This window comes from Aythya fuligula, chromosome 1 (assembly GCF_009819795.1).
Source record: "Aythya fuligula isolate bAytFul2 chromosome 1, bAytFul2.pri, whole genome shotgun sequence".
Classification (NCBI taxonomy): Eukaryota; Metazoa; Chordata; class Aves; order Anseriformes; family Anatidae; genus Aythya; species Aythya fuligula.
The window spans coordinates 85,525,636-85,553,065 of record NC_045559.1 but is presented as its reverse complement, the minus strand read 5'-3'; the positions used below and the strand labels follow the sequence as shown (position 1 = coordinate 85,553,065).

The following is a 27,430-nucleotide window of genomic DNA, read 5'->3' as shown; positions in this document are numbered from 1 at the left end:
GTGAGGAGGTAGCATGGCCTACAGTCATCTTCCACGTCAGCACGGTATTCATTTGTATGCACAGAGATACACAGATATGTAGCTGCGTGTTGTTCATGCTGGCACCTTCCACCAATGGGACGTGGCACATGGAGAAGTATATCAGTACGTCAGCCTTTTTATACCAGTAATTTCCAATTTCTATTTCAGCTCATGTATAGAGAGAAGGAGAGAGACAAAAAGACTGACCAACAGGCAGGAAAAAAAAAAAATCTATAAAATCTTGCTTTGCAGTTCATCCAGTAAAGGAAATATACGGTGTGTAAACCTTGTTTCTCATCAGGCTAATTCACATTCATATAGTAAGCTCTGATTCTCCTGCCCCTTGCGCTGTTATTTCCACTAACATCACTTATCTCTGACATGAGTCAGCATAAGAAAGACCAGATCAATGTTTTTTTGTCTGTTTCAAGAGAGGACATGTGTACCCTATCTTTGCTAACGAGTCTGAATGACTGGAAAATATATTTATAAATGTATTTATAAAGATAAAGCTATCTCCAAGCTCTCCATTCATTGCACTATTGTCAAACCTAATAAGCTAAGACAATTGAAATCTGCTGGCATGGGGAAGCAGGGAGACCTAACTGTTGAAGTGACCTGCACATGGATGGAGCTGCACTCGCTAGGACTGAGTTGCTTTGTGTGCGATACCCTTGGCTTTGAAATGACGCCTTGATCTCCTCAGTCTGCAGTAAAAAGAGCTTCTCACAGGCTACCATGGGACATCTCAGCCTCTAAGCAGGGAGCGACTTTGCAAGTGAATATGTAAAGGCCAAACAGCCCGAATGCTTTCACTGCTCATAGCCCAACTCACTTTATCCAGCATCTAATGTGGTTGGATGGATGTGTTCCCTCCTAGCAGCTTAGTCATGGGAAACGATGCTATTGTGGAATTTAAGTTAAAAGTCAGCTAAAGCTTGGAAGGTCGTGGGGAATTGGGGGCTTCAGGGTAAACCCCTCAGAATGTTTCCATGGGCAGGAGTATGCTATCTCGTGAACCACCTTTAATCCAGCTGAAGCTCACCTGAAAGGGAAGGTGGCCCCAGCACAGACTTGGCTGAAAGAGTTTGGAACTGGCTTGGGGTGTGCTCTGGTGTTTCTCTGAGTTTAAGAACCAATGGTTTGGTTCAGTGCTGTGGTCTTCAGCCTCCAGAGTTTGGGCTCAAGCCTGAATCAGCCTTTCCAGCATTCAAAAACTTCCAAGTTCAAGAACCTCCAAGCTGTGATGTCCTATATCACAACACCTGCCCTGCCTTTTGCTTGATACAGGAGTATCCTGTTGTTTTATGGACTCACTAAAAATTAACTAGTGTCCCTAAAACCTTCCTCCTCTCCCAAACCTTTTTTGCTGCTCCTAGCATGTTAATGAGTAGCTACGGTGTCCTGCAGCAGAACTTGCAAGAGTCGGTGGTCTTGGCAGAATAGCTGCAAAGGGCATTTTGTTTAATAAAAGGGCTAAACTTTACAGTGACCTTCCCTATGTCTTGGAGTGAGACTTGGTCTCTGGATGTACACGCGGGGCCGATGAGCACAGAAAATGCAAATAGGCTCCCTGTGTCCCTCTGGCAGTGAGCAGGCGGGCGCTTTCTGGGCACTGGGGCAGGTTCCCTGCAGATTCCTATTGTCCTTCCTAAGGAGGCATGATTTACAGCGGTGCTGGCTGCCTGCTGGTGCCACCCGCCGCGGGGGCAGTCCTGGTGGCTCAGCACCGCTGAGAATCAGGCCGGGGGTCCCAGCAAGGGCGGGGAGAGCAGGGCAGGGGGGAAAGGAGGAGCAGGCGGTGCTTGCTGACGCTCAAACACAGGTCTTCCAACGGAGGGACCTGCCGCGGGGGGAGGCCTCTCAGCCCCCACAAGTCAAACTGTACAGAGTCACAATTAGTCGTCATCATCATCGTCGTCGTCATCATCATCATCGTCATCGTCGTCGTCATCATCGTCGTCATCATCATCGTCATCCTCATCGTCGTCATCGTCTTCAGTATTTATCTTCCCAGAAAGCACGTCCTCTATCCAGTCCTCCAGCTCCTCGGCTGAGGGCAGGTCGTCATCGTCTCTGATCTCCATCCAGACGCTGTCAGCCTGCAAAGAGATCAGATTCGTTGTTACTGTGGTGGGAAGGACTGGGCTGCGGGTAGGATGCAGGGATGGTGGTGCCATTAGCTCCCTCCCTGCTGCCTGTGGGCAGGACCAGCCACAATATCTCTCTGCCAAAATTACCGCTCCCCCACAACGTGCCATTGCATCTGACTGCGAGCAGTGGGACTCTGATGGGTTTAGAGGAGAGCATGGTGTCGTTCACCCTGTGTTGTGTGCCTGATGCCTGCTCCTGCTCCTGCACTGCTTACACCTGTCAGCAAGAGCTGGACTATGGGTCTTTACCTGGACTATGCCCACCCCCCAGTCTTTTTTTTCCAGCTGTCTGCATTGCTTCCATAAACTGGAAGGGTGAAGTGGGGAGTTCAGTAACAACACGTCTAAAATGGAGTAAGAATGTGCTGTCTAATTGCAGCTATTAGCCAGGGACAGGAAGCACGGCTTAGATTATCTCTGAGACCTGGAAATGAAAGATTTTCTCTCTGTTTTGCTAGAGGTTCCTTGGGCAAACACCTGAGTAAGCCCTTTTCCCTTTGCTGTCCCCTCTCTGTGAGACAGGATCAGCCTCCTGTTTCACAGAGGCGCTGTCAGGTTACCTCGTACAGCATTTGATGTTGCAAAAGCAAGAGCTTTTCATATGCTGGGGGCTTTCTTATGCTGTATTTCTTCTACAATATTTTCCTCCTTAAACTGAGCACGCAGCTCTTACTTCGTGCAAATGACCTTGTCCCTGACCCCAGGACTGTTCCTGTGGCAAAATGGGACACGTTCAGACAAACTGGAGAGGAGTGGGCCCATTGCATCTAAAGATCCTCTGCAAAAAGAGCAGCAATATTCTGCAGCGTGTCATGGCACTAGTCCTGAGCCACAACAATGTGCCGGGGCCAGTGGGGGCCTCTGGGAGCTCTGCTGTTTGCATTGGCAGGTTTTTAGAGAAGTGATGGGGTCAGAGGGGTTATGTCCACTGAAGCCAACAGGAGTGTTTATTTGTTCTCTGCTGTGTAAGCCTCACTTTGTACCTGTGTAACTCCGCTGAAAGCAGTGATGTAACACTGAAATAGCGAAATGAGCTCAGTGTTTGTTTTAGATATCACCAGCCAACCTAGAACTTTCTTAAATCTCTCTCTTGAGGAATGGAAAACAGACTTAAGAGGAAAGAAGTAAAACCTGCAAATACTATAATCAACAATCTGAAACGTTTACTATATCAAATCTAGATAAAGTATGAGTTTCTACAGGTCTCTTAGTGGCTGTCAGATAATAAGGCATATGTTCCTGCCTATTACTGCTTTGTAAATGATTCTCTTGCTGCTGACAGTCCTGCTTTCATGAATTTCCATTGATAGCTGTTTAATGTCACTTTGACGTGACTTAAACACAGCCAACTGCAGTAAATACAGCAGAGAGATATATCACGGGCTAGTAATATAGACAAAAAAATGGAAGACTTGGGCTCAATTTCTGGCTTGTCTGTCCCTCTATCTCATGATGGTAGGTGACAGATGCTACCTTGGCTCTCTTTCTTTTTCTTTGTCTGCCCAATGGTCCAACAGATGCTGCTCTAAACTCCGGGCACATCCAGCCAGCATTGCACCTACTCTGTAGATCGTAAACCAACATGAGCACCTCCTTCTCATTCCCTTCAACAGGATGGGCAAGATCCAGGGACTTTGCTTTCTTTATAACACCATCGCTTTGCCTTCCCTGCCACTGTGCACAGGCAACCTGACATCAGACCAGCTTGAAGGCAGATGGGGAGGTGGACACGTCTCCTCCTCCCACCCCAGTCCCTCCAGCACCTCCTCCTGCACAGTGGTGGCTGAGACGAAGGACAGCCTGGACAAACCCTAGTACAGCCTCTTCACCCCAGCAGGATCCCTCTGTTACCAGTTTATGTCATATTCTTATCACAGCTGTGCATTTATTTATTCATTTTTGATCTGTGAGGTTGCTCCCTGTCATCTGTTGGGGACCATCTTTCCCTCCTACATACAAGCTGTGCCTTTCTGCTTCTGCTGCAAAAACAGCCTCCTTTTTCCCCAGTTCTCTGCTCTAAGCATGACTTTTCTCCACAAACCCAGCAAGGTTCAGTCAGAGCAGCATGGACAAAGGTGCGTGCTGCAGGACAGGGTAGAAATGTGAGACCTGGAAACTGAAACCTGGCAAAGCCCTGAAGCTCAGGCCACAGGAAGGACACTCCTGTCCTTGGCAGAAGTGTGTTGTGTGCAGCTCAGCAGCAGAAACATGCTCAGACTGAAACCCCAACGTTGGAGATGTTAGAGCTCCACTTGAAAAAGGGATGAGGTGGTCCTGATGCTTCTTCCTCAGGGAAAAAGCCTGGTCTCCTTGAACTTGGCAGAAATCCTACTGATGCCAGCAGATCTGTTTTCTGCCTTGGGCCGCAGCATTTTGAGCACTCTAATGTTGGGATTGCCAGATTTTTGGACAGATGCTACTCACGTCTGTGACGTTCACCACGCCGATCTGTGGCCTGAACAGGTCAATCTTGAAGGTCTTCTCCCAGTAAGTGATCAGCTGCGGGAGCGAGAAAGAAAACTCAGACCAGGACCTTTGCAATACCCCTTTGTCTAAATTCAGCTGGACAACCCATGGGGAGGGGACCACGCATGGAGGCAGGAGGGGAGAGAGGCCACCCAAATGAGCAGCTCCCAGTGATCGCCCCTAGTCCTGCGTCCCTTCCTTTGCAGCCTGTGCATGGGCTGGGGCGATTCCTGCGCTCCTGTGTGTGCGCACATCCAGGCACCAAACCAAGGAAGGAAACCAGCCCCTGCCACTCACCAGAGGAAAGTCGTCGGGGTCAATCCACACAATGCTCAGGTCGGGATTATCGGTGTTGTCCCTGGCAACCTGCTTCAGGATTTCCAGGAACTCAAAGCCGTCTGAAATGACAGAAGAACCTCTGCAGCCCTCTCCCACAAACACCCAGCTACTTTTGCTTGTGTTTTTTTTTGACTTCCCTCGCCCTCTGTGAACGCAGGAGTTGTTTATAATTCTCATTAAAATGCTGTCTCCCTGCCTTTTCTTCTGATAATAAGGCTTTTAATTTGGAGCATCCTCCTCGGGTATTGAAATTAGTTACACATGAATTAAGCCTCATAATCCCTCCACGGAGTGGAACACTGTCAGTGTTTTCTTGTGGCAAGGGAGGAGCTGAGCCCCTGCGAGGCCGAAGCTTTTTGGCACGCTGATGGCATCGAGAATCACCGATTCCATGGCTCTTCAGGAACCAGTGCCCACGGGTTTCCTGCTCGCATGTGACAAAAACAGCCCTCAGCACATTCCCAGTTCACACAGCAAGACAGACTCAGGGTCACAGACAGATCTCGTAGCCCAGGCCTAAACTTCCTTGCTGGTTGTAGGAGTTGTGGGAGTCGTGCGAGGAGGAAAATAGCCTCCTACCTGGATCATCTTCTTCAGCAAAGGCCACGATATGGATTCCTTCCATGTCATCCTCCTGCAAACAACAAAACTGTTATTGATGAGCCAGAGAGAGAGGACAGGGTGGTTTCTGGAGACGAAGAGTGGTGGGATACCTTCGAACACACAGTCACAAAAGGAGGCCCCACTGGGACACCAGAAATGGGAGCCGAGGTGAGGATGGGCTGTGGAAGCAGCAGGCACTGAACCAGGTTATTTGGGTAGCATTGCTGAAGTGCCATGACTAAAAATGAGGTGGGCACTGTGATGGCAAAAGCGAGATTGCTTCTGATGGTGTGGGGCAAATCCTTGCTTGCAGAGAATGTTGAGGACCCACGAGCATGGCAATAGGGGCTCACCCACCATGCCCAAGGTCACCTTACCTCGTCAATTTGCAACTGCTTCTGGGACAACAAATATCTCCCCATCACACTCAGCCCCAAAACATCCTCCTTCAGGGCCAGTGAAGGAGGTTCCCTCCCTTTATGAGAGGTGAGGTGGCTTATTTGGCATCGTTTGGGTAGGGAAGGGTCTCTGCTTTATGTGAGGGTCTCTGAACAGAGAAGGGCATTGAGTGGGAGGCTCAATCTGAGGCTAAAACGAATTGGGAATAGAAATGACAGCCTGGGAGGCTGCTTCTCTCCATGAGACACGTGAGCAATGGGTAATGATATTGGCAAAGGCCAATCGATCTGCCGGCTGCTTCATCATCCGCCTGCTATGAATGTCATCTCCCATGGAACGGCTTCACGTTCCTCACCCGCTGCTGGTCCTGGTTTCCATTTCAATTGGTTTTAATGCGAGAAGAAATTCCCATCTAAATGCTAATTTCTTTTCCATTCTGAGCCCAGAGGTGACAAAGCCACCATCAAAAACTGAGAGAAAAAAAAAAAAAACAACACTGAAAGATTAAGTGGAAAACATTATCTTTAAAAACAATAGCAGGTGTTGGGCCTTTGCTGGTGTCTTTGGGGAATATGTTTTCACAGGAGCATTCTGGGCAGATTTACTTTGGGATTCAGGCCACTTACAGCTGGCAAAATCTATAGAGTTGCTTTTTCTCCATATTTGCCAGCAGCACTGTCAGACAGAAAAATACAAATATATATAAAACCGATATATATATATATATAAGTATATATATATTGTTATCTAATATACCTATTTTCTGACCTCCAATGCAGCAAGTAAAGCTGGAGTAACTCCAGTGAGGCCACTGGTGATTCTCTGAACTTGCATCAAGACCAGAACCCAGCCTGTTGTGATGTTGATGCAAGTCTCCTGCTTGTAGCAGAGGCGAGCTCTGTATTCCCAGGCTGTTTTTCAAGCAAATATCCCACCACTGACAATTCATACTTGTCTGGAGGTTATTTTAGAATGTATTCAGTATGAAATCAAAATCACTGCCTGTGAAATTTGGGTCCCACTGAAGCCCACGAAAATAACTTTGAGGGACTTCAATGGATCTAGGAAACCATGTTCTACACAGATTCTGTATTTCAAAACAAATGAAAACCTATCACGCCTTAGTGACTCATAACTCCTGATACAGTTTTATTACCTCTTGCCTTGTTGTATTAAAGATTCCCAGGGTTTTTGGTGCTTCTGAGTCCCACGGCATTTCGTGTTATATATTGAATGCTGTTAAAACTGCTGTACTGAGATTTTTGGAGGAATGACTGCAACTACTCTAACATCTATAAAGCACCTGCTCAGCTTTTTTTTTTTTTAATTTTTTTTTCCCAGCATTCAGCTGACAGTTAAAGTTCCCTAAATGGCTATTAACATCTTATTCATTCACAGCAAAGGAATAATTTGCAATACACAATTTTTCTTTAATTTTGACCCCATCCCTCTTCCCCTACTTTGCAGACCAGGAGAGACCTGTGCATGCTATCTTTTCCAAACTGCTACTTAGTTCTTCATGACCGCTGACTTGCAGCTTTCCCACGCTGTGAGAAGAGCAATCAACAGATGATTTGCTCTGCAATCTATATAATTAGCTGAATTGCCTGCCCTCGCTTGCATTTTGAATTGTACAGCTGCTCCAGCACAACTTCCATGAGTCATCCATTTGGTACAATCTCTGTAACTCCTCCAGTGAGAAGGCCACCATGGTTGCTCCACCACCATCACTGATGCCCATTAGATAATCCTTCCCGACGGTGCTCTGCATCTGTATTCCTTGGTTGCTTCAGAGATACTCAACAACAGATACCTTTTGGGGGGGCTGGAGTAGTTACTTAACTGAGACCAGCTTCTGGTCTTCCATTTCTTGGGGAGAATAGTTGGGTCTTGGGAATTAACTGTTTATGATGCTGGAAAAAATTTTATTACTATTGTTTGTTTGTTTGTTTATTTTTTGCCTAGCCAGAGGCTGGAGCTTTAGAGATGTGGTTCGGTAGCCAGAATGGGTTTGTTTCTTGCTGGAAACAAGCAGGGGATGCAAGGCTCCGCACCCACATGTGCTTACCCACGTCTCAAACATGTCTTCTGGACGCAGCTTCCGCAAGGTGGCTCTGAAAAGAAGACAAAAAGGCTCTTTGAGGACACGTCCAGCACCGTCACACACAACACTGTTGGTGTCAAGGTCAAGGTCACCATGGCACATATGATCAGTGGCTGGAATCAGAACTGTAAGCCATCACATTCTGAGCGTGAGCCTGGGGGCAGAGTAGGTCAACTTCTGCTTTCATGCATGGTGATAAAACCCTGCCCTTGCCCCCTCTCGAGTCAGTGCAGACGTTATTTGTACTCGGGAAGATGAGACGCCTCTCTGTGCTGGGGCACGCTGGGGGAATCAGTGCCACACACGGCAGATTGTTCTGTCTATGCTGAGAGCGTGAGCTGGCCCATTCACTTTTGTTTTGCAGTCCCTGGGCTGTTCACACTCTTTTTTTTTCCCTATGGGGCCTTGTTCCCTTCTTCTGTTAGTTTCAACCCAGCTTAATTCCATCATAAAAATCCCCCCAGACTCTGATGAAGCAAAAAAATAACCTCTGGCAAGAAGAATTATATCATAATATCCAATGGAATGAACATTTAAATTGCAAGACCAACCAAAGCAATTTTTTGGAGAAGTAGTTCAAACCAGATGAGAAAAAGGAATAGTAAATATTTTTGGACATATCCAAAGCAGGAAGCCTGTCAGAAAGCCTAGCAGGTTGAGAGGTGAGCACCCAAGGGACACGAGCCCATAGCAGACAAGTACAAGTGGCCTTTTGCAGCTCTGCTGACTGTGGCATCAGTGTCCAGGGAGGTTCCCCAACAAAGCAGTGATTTGTGGCAGACCAGCCCCAAAAGCTGCTGCAAAGAGAAGTGTCAGTCGATGAGGGCCTAGAACAAATTGGTAAAGGGAGTGGCAGCATATGGCCAGGATGAGGTGGCATCAAGGAGATGTGTTACCTGTCGCTTTGGTTTGCCTTGCTACCAGAGCAGTGGAGATTCACACTTTTAGAGGTTCCTAAGGGCTCTGAGGAGCCAATTAAGATTCATAGCATATGCTTTGACATGATCATATGCATAACATATTTTTACATAATCTGAAAAAGCTGGGAAATAGGAAGATGACAGCATTTGCTTATCATATCCAATTACTCAGACGGCCAACACCAGGCCTGACGGTGAGGAGTTACAGAGGTGTCTCCTGAGACTTGAGTGTCTGCATGATGGATAGACATATAGGAAGTAACGCACTTGCAGAAAAACAACCCTGATTGTACAGGTGCAGCAACGGGCTCTAAATTAGTTATCATCAATTATTGCCTCTCAGCGAAGAGGCCCAGGTGTCACAAATTGAGAAATCAGCAGCTCCAAAGGCAAAAGGCAAAAAAGAAGTTTGCAAATGGTTAGGAAGCAGCTGAAGAGCAAAACACATCGTATTGGTATGGCAATGGACTATGCATCCCCACACTGAAATGATTGTGTTTCGAACCATTTAATTGCAGAAGCTATACGGGACAACTAAAACAGGTAAGTGGAAATGTGGTAGTGGTAAACAAAGGTATGGAATGGCCTCTGTTTCATGGAGATTAACTGAAGGAGACCTCATTGTGTTGAAAAATAGGTGACTAAAGAAGTGACTGTAAAAAGTCAGGAATGATAAAAAGAATTGAAATAGGGAATAGTTAGTCGTTGTTCCTCATAACACAAGATCTAACAGGCATACAGTGAAATTATTAGGTAACAGGTATAAAGTGAACAAAGAGGAATACTCATATGACACAATGCATAGTTCACCTGTGGAACCCATTTCAGTTGGATACTTTCAGCATCAAAGTAGAAATGAGGTTAAAAAAAAATGACTATAAAAATCAAAGAAATAGCCACTAAGCGCAAAGTCAGGGATACAATTTTTGACCCAGAAAGCATCCTCATTGCTCTTTGTCAGAAACTAGAGATTATGGTGAATGAATGCATATTAATGTACATGTACGTGGCTTTTCAGATGTTTTCTCTAGCCATTTTCTGGGGGAAGGTCTTGGAGGAAGGAAGCTTGGCGTAAAGGACTTTGAGCATGCCAATATATATTGATATCTGTGGAGTTTCTCCACATTTACACCAGTTGCTCCCCTGTGCTAAAGAGAGCAAAGTAAATGCATTGTAGGTGACTTCAGGAAGCAGAATTCAGCCCCATGTTGCTACACCAAAATGGGGTGTCCCCCAAAATGCTGGTCCACCCCCAGCATTTTGCACAGGTAATCAAGGGATTCTAACCTGAGCAGGCATCCAATTTCTTGAGATTCCGTTAAATTCCCTTCTGAGCTTCGGCACTGACAAAATAAATGGCTCTTACCGAGTGCAACATAGCATCTCAAGAAATGTAAGACATGGGGAGTTTTTACTGCAGTTCTGTGCTGATGGAGAGCTTGCCTTATTAGGCTAGCATTTAGCTGACTGCGTTTAATCAGCCTCCTGATGCTGCTGCTCCTTGACAGAAACAGCTTGGGAAAGAAGATGGGAAGGGCCGAGGTCAGGAAGTCCAGGAGGTCAGCAAAGTGACCTGAGAGTACATGGGAAATAGAGGACCCCTTCATATCTTTAAAAAAAAAAAAAAAAAAAAAAAAAAAAAAAAAAAAGGCAGAGATCTGTCTCCAAGTTGCAGATTCAAGACACAAGCTCCTGTCTAAACCCTGTGTATGTGTGTGAATACAAATCTCCCTACTTATGGCGTCTCAGCAGCATCAATGGCCCTGTTTTTCTTTAGCTCTTTTCTGATCCCTTGTATTTTTTAAGGGTGCAAAAGTCCAGCACTTCACAGGTAGCTGTGCCCTTATATTTAACTCTGTGTGTTTATGTGGGATTAGGAAGTAGAAAGACCCATCAAAATCTCAAGTGTGGGTCAGCAAACAGCCAAAAGGTGGTGCTTATCCTCATTTTTACTGAGAAAGGCTGCCCTGGAGGGTCAAGCCTGTGATGATGGACACCTTTGCTCGCTTCTCATGCATGCTACGAACCTTTTGTGCTCCTTCACGAATTCAACCAGCTCCTCTTCCGTGTAAGGTTTATCGGGGATGTGAACAGGCTCATCCATGAACGGTTCATAGAAGTCCACCTCGTTCATCTTCAGGCCTAGCTTCTTGGCAACCTGTTGCAGGGCAGATGGCCACAGGTTAGTCAGCCTGAGGTGCCCCCTGGCCCACCCAGAGCCTCTGCTAGTGGCAGAGCTGAGGTCAAGGTGTTTTCTCTCTCTCATAGCTTGAACTCTTAGGGGTGGCCAGCAAAACACAAACGAATCTTTCCTTGCTATAAAAACCACTGATGCTTTCTGCACTACTAGTGTTGAGCACTGGGGCAGAGCAAGGCCAGAGTCCAAGTCTCACGAGCCTAATGGAGCTGGTTATGGATCTGACATTGTACTGCAGAAATGGCCTTTTGTCTTGGAACAGGGCCAAACCCAAAAAGCAGACACAAATACCACAAGTCAGAGGAATGCTTAAAATGAGGAGCTGGAGCCAGATATTAAGTCTGGGAACATCCTGAGCCTCTGGTAAACACCATGTAAGTGGTAGATATGGAAGTTAAAGGAAGAGCAAGGCTTTGTGATAAACACAGGATCTGCTTGCACCTTATGCCTCTTGTTCCATTTTTTTTCTATGACCCCTGTTTGAGCATATCCCATTTATACCACAAATTCACAGAACAGCAAGGTTGGAAGGGACCTCTGGAGGTCATTTGGCCCAACCACCCTGTTCAAGCAGGGTATCAGCGGGACTCCCAGGACCACATCCTCTCATTCTTTGCACCAGTGCACCCAAAACACAACACCCAGAGATTTAGGGAAGGTTTGCTCTTAACTTCTTACTTCAGAGCCTAGACCTTTCTAACTGAAAGACTCTGAGCCATGCAGAAAGGAGGCTGTGAGCTCCCGTGGTGAGGTCTGTGGATGCTTACCCCTTTGTCAAAGGTGGCAAAGAATTTGATGTAGGGCTGGAAGTGTTCAGCAGCTTCCTCAAATGCCTTGTAATCTGGAAAGTGAAAAAGAGAATGAAGAAAAGATGTCATAGACAGCTGGTCTCACTCTGATCAGCGCAGAAGCCACAAGGGAAGAGCAATTATAAAGTATTACAAGATACAGCAGATGACAGCACTGTGTTTCTTCCACCCTTCCAGGGTTTACAAACAAGAACCATTTCATGTGCAGCAAACGGGACATGCTCTGTGCAGTCCCACAGGGATCAGGAAAACTACAGATCCCAGCGTGCCACACAGATCAGGGACTGCAATCAGCAAAAAAATCCTTGGAAAAGGAAGGAAGTGCTCCAGCATTGGCGCCAGGCTGCCCAAAGTTGTCCTGCTTGCTGCTGCTTTACATTTATCAAGATGGCACTTAACGTACATCTCATCCTCCAGCAACTGTTGTACTGTGGCATCTCATGCCCTTAATGTTCATGAGCAGGAACCAAGAACCCCCCATTGCCCCCACCAAGGCTCCGAGTCCCCCAAGGGGCACATGCATCTTACGTTCAGAGTCTTCTCCTTTGAAGTAGCCAATGAGTTTGATTTCCTCGTCAATTTGGTCAAAGGCCTGAAGCTCCAGCTTGCTGTTTATGATCTCCACGGGGTCTTCTAGCAGCTGCCACAACAAATGCATTTGATATCATGATTTCCAGCACCAACCTGTGACTGTCACACTGTGTCACTAGCAGACTAAGGAAGAAGTCACCAATTTTCTCTGCTTGCTCTTTGCCTTAATGCAAGGAACCAAGAGACATAGGTCACCTTCAGAGGGAGCTCTTAGTAGGTTCACTACACAGGCTTGTGCTTCAACAGGGAGGCTGAAAGAGGTCAGGGTAACCCAAATAGATGTTGAGGGACTGCTGTGATGAGAGAGAAGGGGTAGCAATTGCAGCTGGCTTTGGAGAGGCTGAGAAGAAGGGATAACAGTTGAAAGGGGCTGGTATGGGGACTGTGGGCTTCTATGAATGATGGATATATTTGTTTTTAAGTGTCATTTGCTGGAAAAGATGATTACAAAGAACATGCTTTTGGAAAATATTAAAAAGGTAGCCAAATATTGTTTTGGAGCAGTGGAAAGTCTAAAAGTATATTTTCCATACTGATCCACCTATTCAGAAGGAGTTAAACTTGCGCTTTGTCCCCAGATACATCACACTTTTGATGAGGAAGGTGGGAGATCAATCTGCCATATCGTTAGGCCTAACTTTGTTTCTTAAATAACCACTGCTGGTAAAAGGATTTGGTCAGATTATACTTTTGCCAGGCAACACTGGTATAAAACAGGTGTGGCTTCACTAGAAAAACATGCATGCAGGCCATGGTAAAGCCTGTAGAGACCCACTGGGTTTGTTTTCCTTTGAGATCAGGCTGCCCAGGCACTGCAGATGCATTTGCTGTTATTACCCTGCTTTTCTAGGTGTTTTCCCTCGTGTGGAAAACACACAAACAGAAATCCTTGCTCTCCCCCTTTGTTCACAGAACGTGATTTATCAGCAGCACACCACAAAGCACAGCCAACAGAGCCTCACAAAGTGCCTTACACTGCACACCTCATCAGTGGGGACGGAGAGACCCTACTGAGGTCCCTGAGGCCACCTGCATGTGCTTTGCCCATCACACCTAATGTGTGCGGCCACAAACTCATTGCTGAAGGGGAGCTGGGGTCCTAGGGAGCTGTTTCTCTTCCCCAGTCTTGTTCTCCTCTAGTTTTTGGTAGTGCACTTCAGTAAGCTTGCTGAAGAGGCAGCAGCATGCTGCATTGTTTGTATGGTTGGTTCCAGAAATGGGCAAGTAGTTTGCAGCATTTTTTTTTTTTTCAATGAATTGAGCTATTTTTAGTTGTTCTATGGGAATGTTACTTCTTTTACGGTTTTTGAAAATGACTCTTATTTTCTGCTCTTAGAAAAGAATGAAGGATTTTGCAAATGTCAAAGGGTTTGCATGCCAGCTTGCTAACTGAGGTGGGGCACTAGCTCCCTAGTCAAGCAACCGAATACTCCACTAACAGGAAAGGGAGCAAAGTGTCTTTAAGATATAAGTGGTTGGTGGGGTATAAAGATATTGGCTTTTCTGGCAACTCATGGTTGGATGATTATTTGGGAAGTTGGCGAATATAATTTGTATGCCAGTGTGCAGCATACAGGGATGGAGTTTCAAATAAAAATAACCTCTGTTTTTTAGCAAAGTTGAGTATTTTCAAGGTCTTCTTTGAGAAGCTTTTTCTAGCTCTGAGCTTATCTGTGCTTACATCCAAGAGGAATTCCACCAAGACATCTGTGGCCAGCTCCCCATCAAATTCAATCAACCGCTCCTCCTTAAAGACATAGAGGCTTCCCTCTTCAACCAAGCCTGAAAGAAGGAGACAGAAAACGTCATGAGGACAACACATCACTAACAGCATCACTCTTTTTTACCACGGAGCATCTTGCTGGTTACTCTGGCAACCCCTCCTGGGAAAATGCAGTTGCCTGATGTCTGAGCTGGTCCAGTCAGAAATAATCCTGGCAATTTCCTGGCTGGTGGTTCATGGCATGTGGGACAGACCTCAGCCTGAGCTTGCTCTACCACCCCAAATTTGACCAACCTGTCACTACACAGAAAATGGATCTCTGTGTGGGCTGTGCTCTCTGCCTAGAGAAGACTCAACTCTGTGAATGTAAAAAGTGACCAGGAAGCCAAATAGGGTTTTAAACTCAAAAAATCCTCCCCAGGTATTATGCAGTTGCCACCATCACCCTCTCCATCGTGGTGACAAGGATTGGGCTGGCTTCTCAGGCTGCCATCCCTCCTGCGCTCTTCCCATGCTGTTCCAGACGTATCAAACATGGAACTCACCTAGCTTTTTGGCGAGTTTGGCATCCTTCTTGGAGTCCACCATCCCAAACCCAATGCTCCTGGGCTCCAGGACCTGAGCTGCCAGCTGTGGGAGAGGAACCAGAGCCCAGCATTAGCAGCATGAACACCACAGGGTAGCTAAAGGGCATTGTGCCCTGCCAGAGTGGCACAGCAGGCACAAGTGACCCATATTTTGCTTCCAGGTGGTGCCGATGGGTGGCATGCATCACATGCTGCCTCTTTGCTGAGATAAGGCTGCCTGGAGGTCACACGGGTTGGATTTCTTCCCACTGTGTCGCAGCACCGAGCTTGCTGGTGAGACCACGTGCTGCCAGCTGCTCTTTCACGCTTGGGCATTGGGAAAGCGCTACCAGCTGCATTGGGGACACCAAAGCAGTGGGCATGGCTAGGAGAAAGACCTGCACCCATGGCACATGGGCACTGCAGATTATTTTAGCTCTGGGAGTGCTCCAAGCCAGGGCACTGCAATGATTGTGCATGATTTGGTGGTCAATACTCCCTGGCCTTGCAAAAGCAAAGTGGTGCTGCACTGCCAGGTGCTCGTGGCCTTACCCCACATCTCCTTTCTCCCCATGTCAGTCCCATATTGCTGTTCTTGTTATCCCCCTGCAAAGAAACCCAAACCCAGCGGTGTTTAAATGCTCTGGCTTGTGTTGACCTGTGGGCAAGTCAGAGGGTAAGAGCAGAGCAATAAAGCAGCATGGCTGAGCTGCCAGCCAAGGCAGTCCATTCTGCTGTGAAATACCCTAAGCCACATCTCCTGCCCTGGCTTCAGCCAGCCCCCTGTGCCAGGTCCCTATTTTTGCCCGGTTTCCTTAGGAAACCAGGCTAATCCCAGCCACACTTGTGTTTGTCTCCTCACAGCTTTGGAAACTGCTGCTCTGCTCCCATCATTTTTGATGAAGGGGCCTCTCGACGATATCAAGTTCCTGCCTGATTCGTGAAAATAGATATCTGAGGAAAGGAGAGAAGCGCTGCAAGTGCCCCGCGGCAGGACCCTGCGAATTCTACCCAGGCTCCTGGGACATGTGGCCGCCCTGGGAAGCGAGTGGATGGCTCCTTTAGCCCTGCCACAGGCACCTGCCAGGGTGGTAACATCATCCTGAGACCACCGAGCAGCTGTAGCACCCCCTCCTCCTCTTCCCCTGCCTCTCTGTTGATGCCTCCGATGCTGACGGCCTTCCTTGCCATCCCCACTATGTCCCCTACCTTGGGGAGCATGCTGCTGCCCCATCACCCTCACAAAACCCTGATGGATTTGGGGATGGGGAAGAAGGTCGGAAGCCTCTGGGATGTCTCCACCTCTTCTCAGCCACAGAAAGCTGGAGGTGGCAGCAGAAAAGTGGCTCCCAGAGAGGTGGCAGGCTGATTTATGAGCAGTGCCCTCCTCCAGGGGCCGTTTTGGTACTCCCCTCTGGCCTCAAAGCTGATCTGAATGTCACCCGGTGCCACAGCACCTGTGGCCACGTGTCCCCTTGGCTCCCCCACTATAAATAACCCCTGCCTGCAGCCGGCTGTGGCAAGAGTGAGCAGCGATCCAGTGCATCAAGGAGCAAAAGCCACAGGGCAGCTCCCCACGCTGGCAGTGCTCAGCCCTTCACCAAAATTCTGGGGAAGACAGCAGACACTCTAGGCTCAGGGACTTTGCTCAAGTGAAGGGAGGCAACCTTTATGTGGAGAACATGGTTTAACAAACATTCAACAAATACATGTCCCCAGGCCTCTTCCAAAGACATTCTCCATCAACCATCAATCAGAGCATCACAGCCTCTTTCTCCAGAGGATGTCCCCTGCAGCAGTGGATACCCACATCTTCCTTTCAGATCTTCATCAAGGAACAGCAACATGCAATTACCGCAGCCTTTATCTCCCTGTAGCCACGTGGCCTGTTGTCTTTAGGGGGTGCTCCGCATTATGGAGGAAGCACACAGGTTTACCAGGTTGAAATAAAGGTGAGGCTTGCATGTTCAGGGCTCTTGAGCTCTACAGAGCACTGGTCTGTATTTCATGCACCAAAACATTGGTCTTACCAGTTCTGGTGCCCCACCTCCTGGCTCAGGCCGTGGCCTGACATGTTGCAGCACCTGGGAGCAGCAGATAGACCAATAAAGAAGCAAGAGATGGACACCTCTTGTGAGCTCTCTAGACATATGCAAGCAGGTAGTAGGGACAGAAGTTGCTTTTTGTTCTCTTTTATGTGTATTTGTGCCTTTACTGGAAAAAGGGATGGAGCCAGCAGCTTTAGGGGACATTGCCAGTCACTCTCTGTGCTGAAGCAGTTGTGTAGAGCAGCAAGAGGTTCCTCAGTCAAAGCTTGAGTCTCTGGTCATGCTGTGACCAGAAGTAAAATAGAGAAGGACCAAGGAAAGAAAACTGTCTAGTCATTAAACACACTTGATCTAGCTCCAAGCTCACTGGCTACTTACTTATATCTATGTTAGTACAAGCAGTTTGATCCCGATAGCTCTTGACTGCTGCAAGCAGGAGATGGTTAGAGTTTCCTGGGGGTGTTTGAAGAAGCTCAGATATGTGCCTTCATCATGTGAGGCTGCAACACCTGCTACAGACAAGTGGTCGGGCATGAGTGGGGAGTGAGACATGTTTGCAAAAGAGGAATCTTGGATCAGGAGCAGCGTATGCTTCAGGGGCATGTATGTGAGCTTGCTGGGAAGGGGAAATGTGTCTAGAAAATGTGGATGACAGGACGACTCTCCTGTAGGCACGTCTGGAGGTGTCCCTCTGAGGAGGCTCACCCCAAGAGAAGATGGGTGTGCATAGATCAGAGTGTGCAGTGCGTACGTGTGGCTGCGGGGAGGGAGCTGCGAGCTCTGTGGGCAGCCTGCCCCCTTCGTTTGGGCTTTTGTGCTAACGAGATAAGGAGGCAAAGCGGTACAGGCTGTGCTCATCCGCGGAGTGCTGGGGTCCTGCACTGGGGAAATCTTTTTGCAACATGAGACTCGCTGCATCTCTTTCCACTGTGGCAGCGCCTGGAGGCAGGGGACCTTTGCAGGGTGCCAGTGCCTACGGTGACATTTTCAAGTGCCAGCTACGTGGGGGCAGGACCTCGCTCCTGCCCTTGCTGCTTTCCAGTGGGGCAGGGAAGTCTGACCAGTGCCTAGGTGTGCATGCATTCTCATACCTACATTTGAACCTCATCAGGCAGCAAAATAGAGAGCGTGCCAGAGGCACAGCAGCTTGGCTGGTTGCCCCCTCCTCATTACAGTATCAAGCATTTATATATCCCCTTACAGTATTTTCTGATTCCATAATGCTAGTGGGATTTGAATGCAGATAATGTTTCTAATCTTGACAATCCTTTTGGCTCGGAACCGTGGGAGGGAGGTGGCTGTAATGTAAGAACACAGCTCCTCCTCCACCACCACCTTCTCCTCCCCCTCCTCCTCCTTCTCCTTTTCCTTCTCCTTCTCCTCCTTTTAAATCCATGTTGCTTGAAGTCTTGTCCAGCCAGAGCCCCTGCCTTTGTGTGTCTCTACAGCAAGTAACGTAGTTTCAACAGCTGCATGGGGAGGTGGAAGGGAGAAACTGCCCCAGAAGAGCTGGACCTGACTGGTTATACAGTCCCTGAGGTACAGCAGGAGTTTTGGGGAAAGCAAACCTGGCTTAGAGCATCAGTAAGGATGGCAGGGGTTTGTAAGCTCATATTCCACACATTTTGCAGACTTTCTCTCATGTGCATGAAGCCTGCGCAATGCACACTTTCTAGCCATGGGACCACAAGCTCTGTCCTGTGCATCCTCAGGAATAGGAGGTGTGAGTTTGAGAGCACTCTTCCTTTCTCCTGCTTCCCTCAGGTAACAGGCAGCCTTCATTTGGGTAAGCATAAGGGACGGCACAGCTCTTTGGGATCTTTGAGAGGTGCCAGCCCTACTTGATGCCTGAGGACCACCAAGTAAGCAAGCAGCACCTTGTCTTGGCTAGTGTCAGCAGGGACTGTCAGTCTGAATAATGGGGTTGGAAAGAAACAACTCCCCACTTTAACATCTCAGCTTCATACCTACAACATCCATCTGAACTTAGGTGTATGGTGATGGGAAGCTTTCAGAAGATTTAATTAGGCTCACAGGGTCCTTCTGAAATTTTTGGCTACAGAGCAGCAGAAGTGCCACCACTATAAATGTGACAGGTTGTCTGGCCACGATCCTCTTTCAGCTGCAGACAACAGGGATTGTGCTGAACCTTGCATTTGGTGTTGGTTTTGGCTGTCAAATGGCAGAAAAAATCCATCTGAGAGGGTTACAAATACGAGTAGAAGGGGTCGGTGTCCCAGCATGGACAGTTTTTCATTGTGGAATGACATTATGTCTTTCTGGCCTGGATTTTCATTCTAACTTTAAAAGCATGTCTGGTGCCCCCACAAGAAGCAAGGCTGACCTTCCCCAGCAGCCCAGGCATGCAGATCTGGGTATCTATGAGAGCTGTTGGGAGTAAGCTTCTCCTAAGCACTGGGCGATTTCTGTTTCCCAAGCTGGCAGTGGTGGAAGAGCTAAATTTCAGCAATGCAAGGAGGAGAGGAACAGGAGATGATGAAGGAAGGTCCCTCAAGCAATGCATCCTCCTTTCCATTTTCTGCTCCTTCTCCCCAGTTTTCTTTAAAGCTGCAGTTTATGTTGATGTGAAGAACCTGGTTGATGTGAAGATGCTGGTGCTGAGGCTGCTGATGACTTTATATCTCAAAACATTAATACTTCTGTTCTCAGAAACAGGAGGAGATGGCAAGAATCTAGGGTATGTCCCCAGTGGCTTGGACGCCTTATGCAGGACTCACAGCTTCATGTTATGGTTGGCTTCCCAGTTGTGCAAGCCAGTGGGCACTCTGAAAGAAAACAGAGGGATCTCCCTCCTTCCTAATGCTGTGTTGTTCCCTGCAGCATCACCCTGCATCCCTCAGCAGCAAAATTTCAGGTCCCTGCAAAATTCAGGCTGGTGAATGACAGGTCCCGGAGCATCGTGGTGGTCAAAGAGAAGGGGCAGAAGACTCCTGAGAAATTGCTGCTGCAGGAAATGGCAGCAGGGCTGTGAGAGAGTGAGTGTGTGCCACCTTCTTGCCCTTTTCCACCACCAGGGCAGCCTGCGGAGGCTGTTTATTGCCAAACCATCCCTCTCAGGGGGTCGCTGCTTCTCCGACTAAAAGGCAAGTCCCCAAATATGGATCACCCAAAGGTCACTCCTGCGGAGGCCCTGCACGGGAGGTGGCCTTCGCAGGTAGCGCTCCAAGAACGCTGCCCCAGGCCTTTAATTGCCACGCGGCCACTCAGCCCGGCCAGGCATATGATGTGCTCTTTGGCCGCCTCCCTGAAGGTTTCACATAGCGAGGGCTGTATTTTTATCCGCACCCGGGCATCCCTAATTTTAGCCGGCTGTAGGCCGCAGCGCAGCCCCCCGAGATACCCGGGGACGATGCCGGTGGCACCGAGCGCCCACGGGGCAGGGGCCACCTGCCTCTGCTGCCAGCCAGCGCTGCTGGCACCGCTTCACAGGTGCTTTGCCGACTCGGCCGGGCAGCTTTGCACGCCGAGGACAGCCCTGAGTGTGCGGGCGTGCATGTGGTGACCCCAGCTCTCCTGCTGGTGGGCCTGGATCAGCGCCCGGGGGCCACCCCACCAAGCCCCCTGTGGCAAAACAGAGACAGGAGGGGCAATTTGGGGGCTGTCTGCCACAAAAGTGAGGCAGTGACTGCCTTATTGTCAGAGAGGCTGCTCTGAAAGTGAGGGTTGAGTTCATCAGGCATACGCAGGGCACCAAACAGCTCCTTCCAGCGGGTGCTGCAGGAGGGAAGCGTGCTCAATGCGCAGCCCCTTCCCCTCCCCGGGACGTCACCTGGCGTCAGGGATCTGCTAGCTGGCTGCTGCCAGGGCAGGACCGAGTTCCCAGAAAGAGGAGGTATCATGTACTGCAGCTGGCCCGTGCCAGCAAGCGCGCAGGAATGAGCCCCATCAGCAGAGCCCGCGCTGCCTGTCCCAGGGCGCTGCGACAGGGGGGGACAGCCTCAGATCTGCAGTGCTGCTGCTCGCTCCATTTCCTCGGGCAAGGTTTTCTATCTAGGTAAATCCCACAGTGCGAAGGAAATAAAGAAAGGAGGACTTGGACCTTGCTAAGTCAGTTCTTTCCTAGGCCACTGCCAGTTCTTTACCTGGGTGCCTGTTATTTAAGGACAGAGGCCTTGACAGGACACCTGTAGTCACCAGACCTTGGACCAGCTTACCCAATCTCTGTCATAAACTGGTCAATGTCCTCTTAAAACTCACAGGGCTGTTATCCCCTTGGCTCCTTCCCCTAGTGATTAGGAGCTTCCTAGTTTCCAGACTTAGTTTATTCATAGCCCATTTGTCCTCGGGCTTTGTGCTGAAATAGCTCTCTTCCCTCTTGGGACATTAAAGAAAATTATCCTATCTCCTTTCCATTCTCCCCACCAGTGAACCTCAGGCATGAATGAAGGGCAGTTGCAGGCTCTGATTAGCTTGGTTTTAGATGAAGGGCACTGGCAGACCGAGCTGTGGAGAGAGGCCAGTGTGAGCCAGAGCAGCGTGGATCAGGGCACCCGCTTTACCTTGCAGGGCAGCAGCTACCCCAGCCACAGGTGGGCTCCTGAGAAATGTCAAGGTCTGGGGCAGACAACGTGAAATGATGACAATAAACACCACACACCCACTGTGTGGGTGAATGTGAGCTCAGGCTAGGCCTTTTGAGGCCCCCACTTACAACACACAAGGATAGGACAAAGGTACCTTATTATATAGGAGTGGGATCCTGCCTCCTGGGAATCAGAAACGCACTGGAAACCCCCACAGGCACTTTTTTGGGGGGAACTTGACTGGTGTGGCAGGATGACTGAGACCTAGGATGATGGGTTTTTCAAAGTTTTTCCTCATCTCTTGAGCGCTTGTGTTTCTGAATGGAGGGCTGACCTGGAAGGAGTCTCCAAATGGCTTAAGGACTTGCATGGCAGACTTGGCTTTGCGTTGTGTCAGCAGGTGAGCCCAAGCTCACAGGGGTCTGCCATGCCTCCAGGTGGTATTTGTATAGCTTTGATCACCGTGGCTATGAATAGTGACTTCCAAAGAGTGGCATGGCCACTTATGAGGTCTTATGCTAGAAGCTGCTTGTACAGCCAGTCCAAACTCACTGATGAGAACTGATGGAGGGCCTTTAAGGAAAGAAACGAGGCAATAACAGGTAAAGTAGTCTTCAAAATTGTTTCTACCACTGTTTTACAGAAAGACCAAGTCACCTACTTGCCCCTGGCTGTCAATGTGCCCATCTACAAAATGGGGAGCTCTCTGTAACTCGCTTCTGTGACTGGCATGTCAGAGAGTGAAATCCTCCTAGTGCTGCTGCTAAAAATCAGCTCCCTTTCTCGGCTGATGAACCGAGACCTACTTACATAGTCTCAAAGGGCAAAGTAATCAGTGAACACTTTTTCCTTTTCTCTCTCTTCCTCCCTTATTTTTTGCATTAGATTATCTGCAGTGGAAACCAGCGCTTTAGTAGCTATGGAAACCAAAGCACCTCTTTTATTACAGGTATGTACAAGGTACTCGTCCTGTAGGCTCCTGCATGTACTTCTCCACCCAGGTGTGCCTCATCCCTCACCCTGAGGACTTGCTCTATAGGGACACAGGTACTCTGTGGCACTCAATGAGCATGTCCTGTGTAAAGTGTCTGTCCAGCCCAGAAAACTGTAGTTAAGCATTGATTGTCTCATGAACATAAGCATTTTCAAATAAAGTGAATTTAAGTGAATTAGACCTCATACCCACTCTAACTCTGGTCTTTTATTGAATTCAGAATCTATCTGTCCCTCTCACAACACAAGTAGTTACTGACCCTTCTTGGGCACTGGGAGAGGGATGCAATGCAGCCTCATGGACTCATATCACCAGGTTCACAGGGGGATTTTTTTTGTGTTACAGAATTGGCCAAATACATTATGGGGTTTCACTTTGTTCTGCCATTTATTTCCAGAGGTCAGGCAGCTGCTAGAGCTGATCTGGATGGGGAAACACCACATCCCTCTTGTCCTAACTCTGAGCAGACTGATTTGTGCTAGGGCAATTCTCCATGGCATTTCAGCTGAGGGACACTGTTTCAATTGTGGGGCCTAAATGTGTATATCCACACACGACAGGTGAGGAATGAGCCAGAGGAGCAAGGACTGAGCAAGTTTCAGTGGAGGAGAGGGTAATGGGGATGGCATCCTGCATTGAAGGCGGCCTGCTATGCCATAAGACGACCTCAGTTATTGGAGAGAGCTTCTCATGTGCAAAAGGAAAGCCCCTAACCGTGGTGCTCATTATTCTCATTACATGACTCCTAGAGGCTGAATCTGGCCCACTGGAAAGTAAAGCTATGCTAGTATTTAGGAAGGGTTCAGAGATGAGAGGGAGAGGGGAGAAGGTCTGAGAAGTGGTGGTATGGGGCAGGAGGAATTATGGTAGGAGAGCTACAGAGAAGAATAATAGCAGAACGGGTATTTCTAAGCTTCACTCCTTTGTTCTTGTCCTCTTTTGCCATCTATTAAAGCTGAGAGATTTTAGGACAATTAGTATTTTTGTTTGTTTCTTAATTGTCTGTTATATCTTCATTATGAAACTCTGTGTCTGGCTGTGTGTCTTCTGCTTCTTCACTGTGCTCACCTCACAGGCATGCAGAACTCTTAGAAACATTGCCACAAAGCAGGAACAGCTACTGCTAGCTTCAGGACTGCCTGGTCCAACCTCTGGTATTGTCCTGAGTGGGACGGGGAGTGGGGCAGGAGAAAGGAAGGCAAAGGAGGATAAGAGCCCCTTACCTCGAGCTGTGAAACAGCCATGCTCATGCATCTCTGCCCTAGATTGCTGGTGTATTACAATCCCTTCCCAACATTTTTCTGCCCTGGCTACTCAGCTGTAGGCAGCTGTATCTCCAGCCATTGCTTTGACTGTTTTCCTGATGGACTAACCCAACAGCCCCAGCCTTCCCACCTGGGCCTGAGGGGCTGGCACTGCCATCTGTGGAGCTGCTGCCATTTGCAAAGGATGGTCCAAAAAGCTACTGGTGGTGCTCCCACAGGGGCTTGGTTATCCCCAAGCCCTGTCCTCACCAGGAAATATCCAGCAGGAGCTGCCAGGCCAGCTGATGGTCTTCATCTTCACTGCCTTTCCAAACTGGAAAGGCAACCTGGGCTGTGCAGGAATCCAGTGATGGATCCCAGTATGACTGGGTGCAGGGAGCTGAAGATGTCGTGTGCTGTCCTGCCCTAACATCAGTGTAACGATGACATCCCTTTTTCTGGGGATATCTGCTGTGCACCCAGACCTTTTGACAGTGTCAGTCAGTCCTGCACACTGGGCTTTTGTCATGGGAAGGAAATGTTTCCTACTGTATCGCTTTCTCCTCATCCTGCTGCTCATAGATAAGGCTTGATTGAGTCCTTAAGCATGTGCTTAACTCATGTGCTGTCAGGTTTTCAGCCAGTTTCCCTAAGGAAATGAGACCCTTGTGATTCTCTTCTCTCTGCCTTCCTGGTTTGCCTTCCTGAATGATTTTTCAAGCTCTTGGCTCTTTCCAGCCAAGTTTTCCAGGGGTGTGGATCTCTGATGTAATTAAATAATTGCAAGCTTCATGAAGAGCGGGGACTTGGAAGGGAAGAGACTGCAGTGCCCTAAAATAAGGAAAGTCTGCCATGTGAGCTCAAGCCCTGTTAGCTACCAGAGACCCAGGGACTCCTCATGCATGCAAGAAGCCCCCGTCAGGCCTTGTTGCTGACCATGAGCCACATATTTTAATGAAACCATGCTCATGGTCAAGGAACAGTTTGTTCCTGGTTTGAAAGGGTGTTATCTATGCCCATCCCTTCCTGGGTGCTTTGTAGCTGGGCCTTTTTTTTCATGTGCTGAAGCCTAAACCAGTGGCTTGATCTAGAGTGAAGGAACTAGCAGGCACTGCTGGGAATCCTGCTTGCTTTGACAACATGCCATGTCGTCTACTATCCGGGCACATCTGAGAGTTTCTCCTAGCAAATGTGGAGGGACCTGGGCACTGGATCTCTCCTGTTCTTTTTTGGCATTAAGATAAATTTTTTAAGGCCTTTGGTCTTTGGAATTATACTTTTCTTATAAGGTGTATGTGGGAGAAACAGAGAGGTTGGACAATTTTGGAGTTTTCAGGACTTAACGTCCGTGAAGTCCATTCTCTCCTGTGTACACACATACCTGTGTGCATCAGGCAATAGGAGGTCACAACTCTTAGACACCTAACTCAGATCTTTGCCCAGCTCCACACCTGGCTGTGTGTTGGATGAAGGGTCTCTATTATTCTTAATGATGGAGATCAGTGACATTTTATGGCAGGGAAGCTAAGGACACAGAGTTTTCCAGGCTGTGGAAGCAGCACATCTTGCTGTCAGTCAGACATTAAATCCTTAATACAATAAGGTGAAAACACATGAGATGCTCCAGAAAGACATCCTACCACAGGCAGGGGAGATGGAGAGTGATCCCCACTGCACAAAACTTATGGTTTGAGGTGAGGAAGGTTAGGTTTGAATGCTCTCAGAAAAGGAACAGGTTAAAACCCAGCTTGCTGTCATGGCTGAGTTAATACAGAAATTGGGAGCACCAACACCTTGCTGGGCTGTGTCCTGTGCTGGATTTTCTCTGCATAGCGGGCTATGAGATTGCTGCAGCTGTTCCCTGTCCAGGGGAAACTGAAACTTTGAGACATGCACTGAATCAGCACCGCAAGTGCTGGGGAAGTTTTGAGGTCAGAGCCACAAGTGCAGGGTGTTCTGTGCCACAGTTAGCTCGTAGCTGAGCATTAGTGGACAGCAGCACTACAATTACACAAAGTCTGCTGCGGATCTAATCCTCTATCTCTTGCCCAAGGTCACATAAGAAGCCCATGGCAGAGAGGCGATTGGAAACCAAATCACCAGAGTCCTAAGTCAATGTATTCACTGCTGAATCAAACCCAGCAAAATAAAGGCTTTAACCTATGTTGTGTTGTGGCCATTGCACCCTTGATATGGTTGATTGTGAACTGGGCTGTAGGTGTCATGGGGAGTACAGCCAGCAGTGCACAGTCAATACCTGCTTCTGTCAGGTTTCTATAAATATGCACTTAGTAAATGCTTGCCATCCCTCTCGCACAAAATAGCTATCCTATTAAATAACAATGTGGTTATACCACCAACCGTGAACTTTTCAGCTGGAGTTCCAGGGTTATTTTTTCTTTGCCAAGTGTTATTTGATCACTCACCTGGAGCAAGTAACTGTTTCCTGACAGGTGAGTAAAACCTGGTTAGTTTCTGAATCTTTCTTGCTGTGAAGCTTGCTCAGGAGGTCAGTAGACCTTGAACTTTGCCTCGGACTTTCTCAGGTCCTAGCTCTCAGAGGGCATATTATCTAATTCACGTTTACTATAATTACAGGGGAGCAATGCATTTTTTCTCTGGGTCTGACAATGCTCATGTGTTTCTTCTGCGGTTCTCACTTTCTTCTCAAATGTGCCTTTTAGCTGAGGGAATATTTCTAAGCTCCTGGTAGGAAATCAACACCTAACCATCTAGGTTTACTGCTGTGTAATTCCCTAGATTACAGCCACACTACAAGAAAGAATGCTATGAATCTATTTTGTATTTTTAATGTGATTTATTTTACTGGGGATAATTAATCATTCTTTCACCAAAGAATTAACAACTTTTTTTTTTCTTTTTTTTTTTTTTTCTCCTTCTCCAGCACAGAAGTGAATGGCTGTATTAACAAGCAGCCACAGACTTATTCCAAGCAGGCAACCGAGTGTCAGAAAAACAAAAAGCAATTTAATGCTGCACCAATGGGGAGCTTTTGAGATGGGGAGCTGGGACACCCATTTGCAGCACAGTTTGGCAGGGCTTCTTGGCTGATCGCTCCCGGTGGGATAGGAAACAGGAATGCATCCAGAAAGCAAGGGGATTTCTAGCTTGCATAGAAGGAGAAAGGACCTAAACATTTCTTGCTGTGTACCCAGACCTGTGCTGAGATTTGGAAAAGCTCAGCTGGGCTGAGTTCATGCTGTTGAGGTTTGCAAGGTTACTCGATTTTTGTGGGTTTCTGACGCACGATTCAGAAAGTCTATTTCCCAGCAAACAACTCAGAAGAGCACGACAGAGGTTTTTCCCTGTGCTTCACAGAGCTCAGGGGCTAACTCAAACCCAGAGCTTTGGGTGACCCCCCCCAGACTCTCCAACTGCCCTGTCCCGTGGCTCCTCTCCACAGCTCAGAGCACGCTGTGGCATTGACCCTTGGGGGACACGCAGCGGTGCTTACCTCCAGGACCATCTCCGTCATCTGGAACTGCTTCTGGGAGACCTTGTCGGAGCTCACGGGCTCGTGGAAGAGCAGGCAGAGCATGTCGTACTTCTTCAGGGCCTGCTTGTAGTTCTTCTCGTTCAGGTCGATCACTCGGTCTTTCCCATCATAGGTGGGGAAATTCAGTCCCTCTTCTGCCTTGCAGCAGAAAAGCAGGCAAAAGCCTGCCAAAATCCAGCAAGTCGCCTTCAT

The 27,430-nt window shown here is 48.1% G+C and overlaps 1 protein-coding gene across 1 annotated transcript; it reads right to left on the bottom strand.

The window, feature by feature from the left end:
• Positions 1-1,919: 1,919 nt before the first annotated feature.
• Positions 1,920-27,430, bottom strand: CASQ2 (calsequestrin 2). Its single transcript, XM_032207612.1, has 11 exons — positions 27,197-27,430; positions 14,871-14,955; positions 14,284-14,384; positions 12,540-12,651; positions 11,970-12,043; positions 11,033-11,163; positions 8,050-8,095; positions 5,559-5,613; positions 4,938-5,038; positions 4,599-4,673; positions 1,920-2,123 (listed from the first exon to the last, which is right to left on the bottom strand). The coding sequence occupies exons 1-11, from the start codon at positions 27,428-27,430 to the stop codon at positions 1,920-1,922; spliced, it is 1,218 nt and encodes a 405-aa protein (XP_032063503.1).

Bases quoted from the DNA above. Each gene is read 5' to 3' on its own strand.
- CASQ2 (XM_032207612.1), bottom strand. From the start codon at position 27,430: ATGAAGGCGACTTGCTGGATTTTGGCAGGCTTTTGCCTGCTTTTCTGC. The intron at 12,652-14,283 runs GTAAGCACAGAT...TTGTTGTGGCAG, and splicing joins TGGTGGAATTCCTCTTGGAT to CTGCTAGAAGACCCCGTGGA. The intron at 5,614-8,049 runs GTAAGCACATGT...TGTTGTTTGCAG, and splicing joins AAGACATGTTTGAGACGTGG to GAGGATGACATGGAAGGAAT.